We start from the raw sequence: 14,185 nt of genomic DNA on the forward strand, positions 1-14,185 counted from the left end.
ATTTTTACATGATATCAGAGCAGTAGATCATTGCTGGGAGCATTCTACTGTAGATTCTTACCATTTTTTAGGAGGACAACCTGCTGGAAGGAGAAAAAGTACAGGTTTTTTATGCTGGTTCATCAAAGTTAAATTTTTTTTCTCCCTTTCTCTACCATAACCTTAAGGTGATTGGTCTTTATGAATTATTGAAGGATTCTCTACACTTTGATTGCCCTAATTGGTTTCCTAATTGGGTTTTTAGAGATCTGCGTCACCCAACTCAGTGTTGAAAGCCTACATCATCACCCAATGATGATATCAACCCTAATTGCTACTACTTTTGCCTGATATTGGTTGAAATAGCAGTGAATTGCTGGTTATTGGATTGTTGAAGTGCGCATGTCCTATTTTTGTGCCTCAACCCTAATTTTGTTAGTGGGGCCCACCTTAGTGATATATCTGAAAATTGTTTGGAAGCTTAAATTGGTTATTGTGTGATCATATATCAATATTATGGCTAAGACAAGAGAAGTTTATGCCCTGGCTAGAGGAAATGAGGAAATTTTGAGTTTTATGGAAAGGATACCATCATGATTACTTCAAAAAAGTTGGCAGGGTCTAATTATCTTAATTGGGCTAAGTTTGTCAAAATATATCTTAAGGGTAGAAAGAAATTGAAGTTTATCCGAGATGATCCCCCAGTGCCTCCAGATGATGATTGGGACGCAGAGGACAATCAGGTTATGACCTGGATTGTCAATAGTACTATTAGAAATCAGGTGATGAATTGTGAGACAACAAATGCTATGTGGCTGTCTCTCAAATTTTTATATGCATAGGAGAGTAATCTCTCTCGAGTTTATGAGTCGTATACAGACCTTTTTGGGTTGAAAAGAGGAAATCGAATTGTTACAAAATATTATAGTGCATTTCTTGGCATATGGCAGCCACATATGGGTAGAAAGAAGTTGAAGTTTATCCGACATGATCACCCAATGCCTCCAGATGATGATTGGGACGCAGAGGACAATCAAGTTATGACCTGGATTGTCAATAGTACTATTAGAAATCAGGTGATGAATTGTGAGACAACAAATGCTATGTGGCTGTCTCTCAAATTTTTATATGCATAGGAGAGTAATCTCTCTCGAGTTTATGCGTTGTATACAGACTTTTTTGGGTTGAAAAGAGGAAATCGAACTGTTACAAAATATTATAGTGCATTTCTTGGCATATGGCAGGAGATCAATGTATATCATCCGTTTACTACAGATGATAATGAGTTGGGAAAACAGCAAAATCAGCTGCATGTTGCAAAAAAATTGGATGGTTTAGGTGTTGAATTTTTATTTTTATGAAATGTGTGAATATTTATTCAAAAAACAAGAGGAGAGAGACAACCTAACGGGAAGGGCCATCCTCCACAACGAGGCTTTGGAGGGATGAACCCCTTAGCATGATAGTCCACCAAGTGATTGGCGGATCCGGGGGTTTACAATTTAGGTAAGAATATATATTGCAAATTTAAATTAAGTATCTCAGTGCCGTCGGGGGGGGGGGGGGGGGGGGGGGGGGGGGGGGGAGGGCTGGAGATGTGCTTAACACACCAATCAATGAGAACCTTGGAGTCTCCTTCGATGATAAGGGGCCCAGTGAGATGATCCCAAAAGATCATGAGGCGTTGAAACAGTCACGCAAGTTCAGCGATTGTGGAATCAGAGATACCCAAAGGGGCAACAAAGGAGTAGAGGAAGCAATTATTTTCGTCGTGGATTACCCCACCGAAGCCAGCGGGCCTAGGGCAGCCAAAGACACTGCCGTCAAAGTTCAACTTGAAGTGACCGGGGAGGGAGGAGACCACATTGTCATATTCGAGGCGCAAGAAGGCCCAGCAAATAGGCGCCCTGGGCCCTACATCGTCATATTTAGGTGCTGAATTTGATGCTAAGCCCATGTGTTAGCTTCAGATGAAATCCTTACTCTCTCTACCACTTTTAATTGGATTACGAGGGTTGAGAAGACTATTGTACCTAGAACAGGTAAAGGAGGTAAGATAATGGAAACCATTGCTCTTAATGCTTCCAACACTATATCAGCCCCTATAGATTCCTCTAGAGGTAGAGGTAGAGGTCGAGGTAGAGAGGACCCAGGCAAAGGTAGAGGACATGGTGATGCTAAGTTAGAAAGGAAGTGTGTTCATTGTGGATGAAATAATCATTATTCTGACAGATGTTGGGTTAAGTTTGGGAAGCCTGCATAGGCTAATTCTACAACTCCTAATAGTGGAAGTGTGAGTGTAGATTCTTCTATGTTGATTACACCGGGAATTCCAGATGAGATGCAACAATTGATATAGCAACAACAGCAGATTGCTCAGTGCATGACCCAAATCTTTGTCGCCTCGACCTCAATATCTGTAGCTCATACTTCCATCCTAGTTCCTAGCTCTACCAATGTTGACTCAGTATGACAACTTATCATGTTCACTCATCACCATCCTAGGCTCTTGACTTGGGGGCCTCCAGATACATGTCAGGTACGTTGTCATTGTTTTCCGATTTAAAAGAATCTCTATGTCAAACATGTCAATCTTGCAGATGGTTCTAGCCCTCCTGTTCAAAGAGTAGGTAATGTTACTCCGGTTTTATTTTTGTCTCTTCGGTCAACGTTTTTTGTTCCCAAGTTTCCTTTAAATTTGTTGTCGGTTAGTCGATTAGCCAAGTCCATGAGTTGCTCTTTCATATTTTATCCTACTCATTGTGTTTTTCATGATCTCGGGACGAGGAAGACAATTGGTTCCTCTTGTGAGAGAGATGGACTATACTACTTGGAATACCATCAGCAGAATAATATTTAGGCGTTACATACAACAAATTCTCCTTTACAGTGGCACTTGTCACTAAGTAATCCGTCTGCAGCAAAACTGACTTAAAATTTCCAGACCATCCTTCGAGTTCTTCTTTTCAGTGCGAGTCGTGTCAACTGGGCAAATATCACAGAAGTTCGTGTCCAGTCTCGTCTCATAAAACCAGCCATCTATTTGAGATTGTACACTCAGACGTCTGGGGTCTTTGTCTTGTGACTAGTCAGTTTGGTTATAGGTATTTTATTTTCTTTATCGATGATTTTAATAAGCCTTTGATGTATTCAAACTTTTCTTCAATGAAATAAAAAATCAGTTTGCTGCATCCCTTCGTATCTTGCATATTGATAATGGCCTCGAGTTCGTGAGTCATAAATTCCAGGTCTTTTGTCAAGAACAGAGAATTATTCATCAGACATTGTATGTCTTTATTTGGCAAAATGGCATCGCATAACGTAAGAATCGCCACTTACTGGAGGTAGTTAGGATAATGATGATTCATATGCATGTGCCCAAGTCTTATTGGGATGATTCTGTTCTTACAACTTGTTTCTTGGTTAATAGAATGTCCTCATTTGTGTTAGAAGGAAAAATTCTTATGCAGATTCTTTTGACGTCTGCGCCATTATTTGTTATTTCTCCCCGTGTGTTTGGATGTGTCTACTTTGCTCATGTATTTGGGTCTTCCAGGGATAAGTTATCTCCTCAAGCAGTTAAGTGTGTATTTTTTGGGGTACTCTCGTACACAGAAAGGGTACAAATGTTTTTGCCTATCCACTAGAAAAACATTTGTATATGCTAACATTACTTTCTTTAAGGATGTACCATTCTTTTCCTCTGTGTCTTTACCTTCTGAGCCTGTTGTCTCACCTAAACTGGCACTAGTTATCTTTGTACCAGTTGATGAGCCTGTTGGACCGTCACAAGTTGTCACTATCAAGAAACCATTATAGGTATATAAACATTGGAAAGAAGTATCACCACCAACTCTCTCACCGGACCATGACTCTACTCCGTCTCATGATCCTGGAGGTAATCATCTACATCTTCCTATTGCACTCAAGAAGGGTGTCCGGAAAGGTAAAGGTACGCGGTATCCGTTATATCAATTTGTGTCTTTTTGTTCCTTATCTGACTCCTATAAAAATTTTGCTTTGTCCATTTCTACCTGCACAATCCCTTCTTCAGTGCAAGAGGATTTATTTTCTTCTCATTGGAAGCAAGTTGTAGTTGTTGAAATGGATGCTTTGATAGATCGGGACACTTGGCAACAGTGTGATCTACCATCTGGGGCCAAAGTTGTTGGTTGTCGTTGGGTTTATACTATCAAGTATAATACAAACGGTTCTATTGAGCAGTATCAAGCCCGGTTGGTTGTGAACGAGTATACTCAAACTTTTGGTATTAATGTGTTTGAAAATTTTTCGCTTGTTGCTCGTTTGTCGTCTGTACGTATTTTGCTCTCAGTTGCAGTGAATCAGGGGTGGTCTCTACGTTAATTGGATATTAAAAACGCCTTCTTATATGGTGATTTGGAAGAAAAGGTATATATGAAGGGGGAGACATAAAGTATGCAAACTCCAGAAGGCGATTTACGGGCTGAAGCAGAGTCCACGTGCTTGGTTTAAAAAATTCATCCAAGTTGTGGTATCTATGCGGTTCTCAAGGTGTCACTGTGATCACTCGTTTTTTATGAAGAGGTCCTCTGGAATTGTGGTGTTTTTGGTTTATGTAGATGACATTATATTATCTGGGAGTGACATTTCTGGTATAGAGGATACAAAGTCTCATTTGTATGCACATTTTCAAACTAAAGACATGGAACCGTTAAAATACTTTCTGGGCATTGAAGTGGCGAAAAGTAAAGAAAGCGTTGTGATGACACAACTTAAGTATGTTACAAATATGCTTCAAGAGTATGATTTGTTGGGAGCCCAGCCATCTAATACCCCAATGGACGTGGGACATGATCTCCAAGATGAGTAGAGTGATGAATTAAATGACAAAACATAGTATCAGAAATTAGTGGAAAAGTTAATTTATGCAACGGTTACTAGACCTGACATTTCTTTTGCAGTAAGTGTAGTGAGCCAATTTATGGAACGTCCTCGGAAAGTACACTTGGAAGTTGCACAAAGAATTTTGAGGTATTTGAAAGGAGCACCAGGAAAAGGTCTTTTCTTTAGACTTACCAATCATATGAAGATAGAGGTTTTCTCTGATGTAGACTATGTAGGGTCCAAACTGAACAGAAAGTCAATCTCTGAATATTGTGTCTTCCTAGAAGGAAATTTGGTTTGTTGGCAAAGTAAAAAGCAGAATGTTGTAACCCGGTCTAGTGCAGAAGTTGAATACAGGGTGATGGCTCACACAGTGAGCGAGTTGATGTGGGTTAGGTTAGTCTCACGAGAGTTGGATTTCAACCAGGATGAGCCAGTGAGCATGTTTTGTGATCAGGTTGCGATCTTTATTGCAAGTAACCCAGTTTCCCATGAGAGGACTAAACATATAGAAGTAGATTGCCACTACATTCGAGATGCGGTGATGAAAAAGGAGGTAGTAACTCCGTTTGTTCGGTCTAGAGATCAGTTGAGAGATGTCTTCACCAAGGCCTTTGGCAAGCAAGAATTTATATCATTTTGAAACAAACTAGGACTCTTGGATATATACGCTCCAGCTTGAGGGGGATTGGTAGAAAATACATCCAGGGGTATTTTGGTCAATTTAGCACTTCAATGGTTAATTTTCTTTATATGATCTTTGTTCTACATGTAAATTATATTAGTAGTTAAATTTTCATGTACATAAGATGTGTAGTTAGGGAGGCATAAGGAGATTAAGGTTTATAAAGTGTATAGGGGCATTTTTGTAATTTATAACTCAAAAAACTTATTTGAGGAATCTGGGAATTCGTGCACAGTTACCAAGGATGCTATTAAGGCCCTTCAAAAATCTCTTCATCTCTTTTTTCCTTTTTTCTCTCAATTTTCTCCTCTTCCTTCACCCAAATCTTGAATTTCACATAATTAATTAATAAATAAATAAGGCCACGAGATCCCTATCAGACTTGTAAGTTCTAATGGGGCCAAAAATTAATCTTTCGGCCTGTCTTGCACATGTTCCATTGTGTATTTGGCTCAAGCGGAACAACCGGAGATTCAACTCCAAAGCTAGCACCTCGGACAACACGGCTTCTTATGCCATTGACCTCATCTCGAGCTGGCTTCATACAAGGAAGGATGTTGCCACTCTATCAAGGGTTTCCCTTCAAGAAAATTGGAATGTGATTGTTCATATGTCTGGCCCCAGCAGAACTCCAAGTATGGCCATCTGAGATCCTCCCCCTTGTGACTGCATTAAGCTGAATTTTGATGGTAGTGCTATTGGATGTCCTAGGCCGGCTGGAGCAGGTGGTGTGTTCAGAGATCACAATGGAGACCCTATTCTTTCTTATGCTGGTCCAATCGGCATTGCTGATTCTAATACTGTTGAAGTTAGTGCTCTGTTGTTCGGCCTCCAAATCTTTAAGGATCGTCTCCATGGCAAGTTAATCATTGAAGGCGACTCAAAGACGGGTTATTAGTTGGTGTTCCAAAGACATTTTCTCCCCTTGGCGCCATTGGCCCATTACTGATAGTATTGCTAACATTGTATTTTCTACTCATTATAATTGGAATCTTATTCCTAAATCAGCCAACTATTTGGCTGATAAATTGGCAAAATTCGGAACTTCCTAGCAATCTCTCATTGTTTGGGAAGGCTTCCCTCCTTTGTAAATTGCTCTTTTGAGCTTTTGTCTTAATAAAAATCAACATCATTTAAACAAAAAAAAAACAAAAAAAAAAAATGGGGCAAAAAATTGCCCTTGGACCAAATAGATTTGAACTAAGGAAACAAAGAAAAATATAAAGAAAGTTTAGTAGCTACCTCATAGGTTGAACCATAGAACCATTTCCAGGTGAAATTCGACTGCTTGACTGGCCAAGATAAAAGAATGCCGGCATATTTATGAGGAATCAAAATAGATTTACCAAAAACTACAAAAAATAGAATTGTGTAGTGAAAAAAAGATCTCTTATTTGCAATAATACCTCTAGGACACATATTTGTGCAATATTATCACGAAGCCCATAATTTTTGAACTCCATGGCCTCTTCATGTAACAAGCTAAATCTGATCAAAATAAATTCCATTAATATAAAAGTTAACATTCATCCACCTGATAAGCGTGCAAATGTTTTTCTATATGAAGTTCATGCACTTGTCATGTACCTTTACATGTACATACACATCTCTTAAATGTCTGGATTGTGAATTGACTTGTTAAAGTGTTTTTTCAATGAGAATATTTTGCATACACCAGACAAGGACAAAGCAAATATCTTCCATCTGTACTAAAAGAATTAAGTCCAACATGTGTAACTTCCAAAGAAAGAACCCATGAATTTTAGTCAGAAATAATTTGCCATCAAGATCGTCAATACTTTCTATTTGTGAAGTCAAATTCCCTTGAAAGTGATGACAGTCTTTAGCCTAACTTGCCTCTCCATTTAAAAAAAAAATGATCCAGAGAGTTATGGAAAACTGCTATGTTTTCAGCAAGAATTGTATTCACCAAAATAGAGCAGCTCTGCAAGAAGTTGATGCTCTTTCTCATAGCAAATAGTATTAAAGTTATCTCCTGGAATGTCAGAGTATCCAAAAAATGTCCTCTGGTTCTGGATCTTTTCAGAGGCTCACAAGCCAAACCAATTTCACTCAATTTCTCAGGGCATAGTCAAGGATTTATGGTTTGTACAAAATCCTTATTAGGCAGCAGCTTAAATGATGCCTCAGGTTGGATATTATTTGGTCCTCATACTTTTCCCTCACAAGTTAGAATTGCTCAGGATTCACTTCTAGCAATAGGAACTTATGTTTTATAATAAGCCTCATGGATGATAAAGACTTTGAGGTTAGTCATCTTCTATCAACGTCAGAGAAACGTTATGTTTGAGGTAATAAGGAGAACCACCTAATTTGGAGGCAATAGCTTCTGGGGTTAGTTACGTTCTTGCCTTCTATGATGCTTCTTCATACTTACAGCCACCCCAACTTGCACTCTTGCCTAGAGAAACTTTGAATATATCACCTACCTCTGTTGCTCTCTCCTTTGATACATGGAATTTCTTGTTTCCCAACCTTTTTGTGATCTCTTAGTCCAATTAATCCCCATATGATTACCTAGAAATGGTAAAATTTTACCACAACTCCGCAGGCCTTGCTTGGGGTTGGTGGGAGAAATGAACAGAAAGACCTTTGGCAACCTCAACAAATTCAAAAGTGATCAAATAGAAAGAATCATTCATCATCTCCAGTTCTAGGCAAAAGAAGTTTTGACGATGCAGAAATTGCATAACTTAGCTATAGAGTGATGGTTATCTCTATTGAATCTAGGAGGAAATGTTCCATCGGCATCCCCCTGAGATGGATTTTAATTTTAGCAGATTGAGGAGAACGGTGCCCCATTTTTTTTTTTTATCCCACTTCCAATTGTTGACTGTTATCTATGAATGATCGGTACCATTCTTTTGATATCTTCTTTTCCCTTCGGGTAATGTAACCCTACAAGAAACCTAGCTTTTATGCCTCATCATGGAAGGGGACTTGGCAACCATAACCAGCAGAATTTGTAGAATAAAGCACCACGCTGAGACTTCTTATTTGACAATATTGTGGACATCCATGATTCCTTTACCATATATTGCAGTCAAACACCCTGGAGCACCAACCACATTGCAAACTCCTTTGCACTTTGTAACATCTTCCAATACATTTTGTTGCAGTTGACTGCTTGGATTTTATCTCAGACATTTCTTTCACTTCTTTGTATATTCTCCTCCCAGGGGCCCCACATATTTTATCCATTTTTTAATATAATTCTCATCATTTTCAAAAAACACAATATTGTTCAATGCCATATGACTTTGACTTATAAGTTTTATACATAAGGAAGTTGAGTGGACTTTGTTAGATGGATCGACAGCTCCTCTTTCTCTCAAACACTCTTACTCTCACTGAAAAACCCATTTCTTTCAATTTAATCTAACCTTTTTCTTCTCCCTCTTAGCAAGATTCACTCTCTAATATTGCCAAACTATCAAATTATAGTTTATAGTCCAAGGCTAGATAATGAGCACTCCAGCCACTTATCTTCTCTCTAGCAAATTTCTGATTTTCAAATTCACAGAAAAGACCAATTTCCAAGGCTCTTCAATGCTGCCGGAAATAAGGGGGTTTCTATCCAGGATTCAAGGGGTTCAGGTTTCAATCCTTGCTGGAACCTCCAATGCAGGAGGGCTCTGAATGATGAGTAGGCCACAAAAGTAACAGCTCTTCTTGAAAACCTGGACAAAGTATGTGTCAAAGGGGTGGGGAGTGATTCAGTTATTTGGTCCCTTGAGTCATCTGGCTTATTCTCCACCGCCTCTCTTTACAAGTCCATAACAGAAGAGGCCCCTTCAAAATCTGCAATGGAAATTGCCCAAGTTTGGAACATAATTGGGCCTAACAAGATCATCCATTTCCTGTGGTGAGCTATGCACAAGAAGATTCTCACCTGTGATGAGCTCCACAAATGGGAGTGCCCTACAGTTAACTCACTATGCAAGTTCCACCTTTCAACTGAGGAAACAGTGGATCACTTGCTTATACACTGGCTCCTCAGTCTGATCTGCGATCATGCGAAAATTTGAAATCCAGGCAAGTCTTCCTGCTTCATTCCAAAACCTTATTTAACCAGTGTTAATCTTGGAAATTACATTTCAAAAAAAAAAAATCTTGGAAATTACCAAAAATTGGCCAGTGTCTCTGAAAAGCTTCTGTGGCAGCAGTCCCTTGATTCCTGTGGAATGAAAGGAATGCCAGAACATTCAGCAAGTCATCCACGTTTCTTGGAGGGCTCATAGAAAAACTCCTCTAAACCATCTTGACTTGAGCAAGCTCCTTCAAAGGGCTTCCTCTTCTGCCTCTCCCAATTATCAGAAAGCACTGAAACTAGTTGAGTCTCTTTCTCCTATCAAGCTCCCCTTCAACTTACTGCTTGGTCCCTTCCTCCCTCAGGTATGCTGAAACTAAACTTTGATGGCAGTTCAATTAGGAACCCAGATTTGGCCGGAATTGGAGGCATTATTCGGGATCACATGGGGTCTGTTCACCTAGTGTTCTCTGGCCCCATTGGGATCAATGACTCTGCTGGTGCTGAAATCAGCACCCTCTTGCAAGGCATTCATCTATATAAGCAAAGATTCGCAGTGCTGGTTATTGTTGAAGGAGATTCAAAGACAGTGATTAGCTGGATGTCAGAAAAGGCCTCCCCCTTGTGGCGTTTTAGATATGTTAACGATGAAATTAAAGACCTGTATGCCTCATTTATGGTATCTTGGAAGCATCTTCCCAAGTCTGCCCATAAGGAATCTGATCCTCTGACTAAGGGTGGAGTTTTCTGCTCATCTCTAATTGTGATTCCCTGTTGTAGTTTAGAGGCCTCTGCCCCACCTTGTTCTTGGTTTCCTTAGCAATAAAAAGCCAGCCATTATTTCAAAAAAAAAAAAAACAACCGAAAAGAACTTGAATTTTTAGGTGTCCTTTTGTAACTAACAATAGCCAGCTTAAGAAAACAAACCCTTGAAAAATTATTCTCAGCAAAAAGAAAAAGAAAGCTGCTCCAGAAACTAAAGAAAAAATTGTATTAATTGCAAAAAAAAACTCCCAATGTTACAGCAAATCTCTCTACTCACTAACAACCACGGACTTGCCAAATTAAGTTCCTCAACACAATAGAAACTTCCTAGAACTAGAGTTTCTAAGTAAAATGCCATTGTGGCTTGCTGTATTAGGACAGACTTTCTACATAAAGAATTCCAGCAACTAATCAATATAAAAACTGCTAATGATAGGCTTACTAATTGGGACTTTTGACAATCAAGGGAACTACTAACGATAGGAAGTGGCTGACTCTTTCAAGATAAGAAGTACTAAAGAGAGTGCTTCACAAAACAATAAACTGCACTCTACTTTCCTTTTCTGTTTCCTTCTTTCATAAATCTTCAATTGTTTAGAGTGGTTCTGTCTGTCCTCACAGTTTTTGGCAATTCCTTTAACATTAGAACTATGTGCTACGTCACTCTCTTATCCTTCTAATGTCTTTTCTAAGCTCTTCACTACTTATTTCAGCCGCGAATAACAAGAAGAAAATCCCAAACACTTCAAAGCACTAACTGATACCATACTATCATAAAGCAATTACTGGCTTTCAAGCACTCTAAACCTCTTAAAACAGGAATAAAGTGACTGCTTCTCCAAAAACATAACTACTTGTAAACATTTAAACTAGATATATAATTTAATCTGCATAATTCTTTGCATTTAATTGAATCGACATGTAAATTGTTGACACCAGTAGTGAAATCAGAATTTATCTTGTCATTCAAAAAATGTCAGAATTTATCTTAATTTTTTTCTGGCCAAAACATATTTAGAAGCATCTAAAAATACATGCTGAAAAAATCTAAAAATCCACAAGTAAAAAAATACCAAATACTTAAAAGGAATATCATGGAGCTATATATTCATTCCTTTTTTTTTTTTTTTGAAAAAGATGTATTTATATTAACAAGAGAAAAATTACAAAGGAATAGGGGGCAAATCCCTAACAACAAGAGATTGCAATATATATATTCATCCATCACCAATAACTTTCTTTTTCTTTTGAGAACGGTGAGGTTTCAAGAGAAACGAATCTTAGAAAGGGGGTCTCCTCACAACGAATGATTGAAGGGACACACCCCATTCTTAGCAAGGGAGTCAGCCAAACTATTGGCTGATCTTGGAACATGAGCCTTAAAACAATTACAACCATAAACAATGTTAAGAATGGCAAGCAATTCTTCTAGGAGGGAGGCTTGGCCTTCGAACACCATCCCATGACATTGTTGGAGCCACCAATTGAGTTCTTGAAGATTAGAATCCCTTGCTTCAGACTAAGGAGCTTGATAGTGGTAGAGATCGCAGAGCCAATAAGTCCGGAATAAGAGGCAATGATCACCCTTTCATGAGTTCGGAAGATGCCCTCAATCCCTGTTGGGCTAGGACATCCCAAAGCACTACCATCAAAGTTCAATTCAATGGCCCCATGAGGAAGAGGAGTCCTCCACCACCTTGGCAGGCTTTGGGACTGATAGTTGTGTTGTGGGTCTCATGTCTCCAAGCAAGATGCCACCGATTAGAGCTTGAAAATCCTTTTGAATGGCAGTCCAAGTGAGAAGAGAGTTAATAATGCGATCAATGACCCACTCCCAATTGTTAATTATGCCATTGAAATGCCTATTATTGCACGCAAGCCAAATTGTCCAAGGAATGTGCTCAAGGTAGGAAGAGAGGACGACCTTCCCCAGCTTGTCGAGTCCACATCCAGAGATCCAGTGAACAAGGTTAGTGAGAAATTCTAGAAGGCACATCGTCATGCCAAGCTTGTTGAAGAAATGGGACCAAATGCTCCAAGTGAATTCACAATCAAGTTGCAAGTGACTAATGGTTTCCTATTCAGTATTGCAAAGGGGGCACAAGGATTGAATGACATTCGAACCTCTTCTTCTAACATTGTCCAAGGTTAGAAACCTACACTAGATAGTGCTCTATATGAAAATTTTGACTTTGAGTGGAGCAAAAAATTTCAATGCAAGAGTCACATTGTGCCCAGAGGAGCCACCCTCAACAATGAGTCTTAGATATGTTGAGAAAATGGTGAATTCTCTACTACCTGAAAAATTCTAGATGCATCTATCCAGCATATTATTAGTTAAACTTACACTCTCCAACGCCATCATCAACCTACCGACCTCCTCCGTTTCCTCGTCCCTCAAGGCTCTTCTAAAGCCCAACTTCTAGTTTCCATGGAATGAATTTGATGATCTAGAATCCAAAATTGTCACTTGTTGGTTAATGGCCAATTTGGATCCTCCAAATTGAAGCAAAAGAGGGCCGACTTGGACTAGTTGATTTTTTGGCCATAGGACAACTCAAACAGTCCCAATAGAGCCTTCATCTTAAGCATTTGTTGCTTAGTGCCAACACCAAAGAGGATTTTTTCATCAACATATTGGACCAAAAGGATGTCCTTTCTGTCATTCAAGGAAATTGGGTGGAGCCAGCTTTCTTGTTTAACTACATGGACAAAAATGTACAAGTGTTCCACAATTATATTGAAAAGTGGCGAGGATAAGGAGTCCCCCTACCTAATACCTCTTGTCCCCTTGAAGTGCCCACAAGCAGGTAGGATGCTAAGGTGATGCAGTTTCTAATCCAAAATCTCCACTTAATCTCGAATTCCATCTTTCAGAGGGTCAAATCAGAAGGCTCCAATTAACTCAGTCAAACTTATTCTCCAAATCGAGTTTGAGAGCAAATCTTGCCTCTTTCCCTCTATCGAGGCAATCAAAGACTTCATGCACCATCATTTTCGAGTTCAAAATGCTTCTTCCAGTAAGGAATGCACTTTGACCATGATGAATCACCAAGAAGAGGGCAACTCCCAGTGTTCTTGTCAGCAGCCAATGCTAGTTTTTTGTGAGCATTGGACACCAAATTGATTGGCCGAAAGTCTCCAGGGGACTCAACCTGAAAGTTTTTGGGACCAAAGCAATGAAGGAGGCACCCACTGTCTTGCTAATACTCTCGTTTGCATAGAAGCTCCAAAAACAACCAAGGATGTCTCTCTTCATAAACTTCCATCCCATTTTGAAGAATTCTCCATTGAATCCATCTAGTTCAGGGGCTTTATCGTTTGGCATCTTTGTGATGGCTTCTTCAATCTCCATGTTGGAGAAAGGAAACTCAATTAGTTGTGCAAGAACTTTCGGAATTCTACTCAATTGAAGGTTCTCTAGCACTGGTCTTTCAGTGCTATCTTCATTAAAAAGATCTGAGTAGAATCCAATCAAACAGCTTGTAATAGCAGTTCTCATTTATCTCCCCATTGATAGGTAGAGAGTGACTCAGTTAGGTCACCTTCTAGCTGAGGCAATAGCATGGAAGAACCTAGTGCTCTCATTGCCCTAAGCCAGCCATTTGTACCGAGCTTGCTGTTAGCAGGCGATTTCAATGTTCGGTTTCGTAATGATAAATCTTCTCCATATCCTCGCATTAATTCTAAAATGAGAGTTTTTGCTAATTTCATTGGATGTTGGAGAAATAAATCTATCTAGAAAATCATATACTTGGTCCAATGGACAGCAAAATTCAATTCTGTCCAAGTTAGATCGTTTTTTGGCTAATGGAGGATGGCTTCAAATCTATCAACAA

The 14,185-nt window shown here is 39.2% G+C and overlaps 1 protein-coding gene across 1 annotated transcript in view; it reads right to left on the reverse strand.

Annotated features, from left to right (window-relative positions):
- The window catches only part of LOC137946727 (carbon catabolite repressor protein 4 homolog 6), a 44,385-nt gene that overhangs the window by 13,194 nt on the left and 17,006 nt on the right, over positions 1–14,185 (reverse strand). Inside the window, exons 7-8 of the mRNA XM_068793039.1 lie at positions 6,937–7,018; positions 6,773–6,822 (exon numbers count right to left, since the gene is read on the reverse strand). Coding sequence (XP_068649140.1) covers positions 6,773–6,822; positions 6,937–7,018 — 132 coding nt within the window. The remainder of the gene's footprint in view (positions 1–6,772; positions 6,823–6,936; positions 7,019–14,185) is intronic.

Source organism: Aristolochia californica, unplaced genomic scaffold, assembly GCF_029961685.1.
Source record: "Aristolochia californica isolate CCGP_79_NKW_82.1479 unplaced genomic scaffold, dmAriCali1.0.hap1 SCAF_12, whole genome shotgun sequence".
NCBI lineage: Eukaryota > Viridiplantae > Streptophyta > Magnoliopsida > Piperales > Aristolochiaceae > Aristolochia > Aristolochia californica.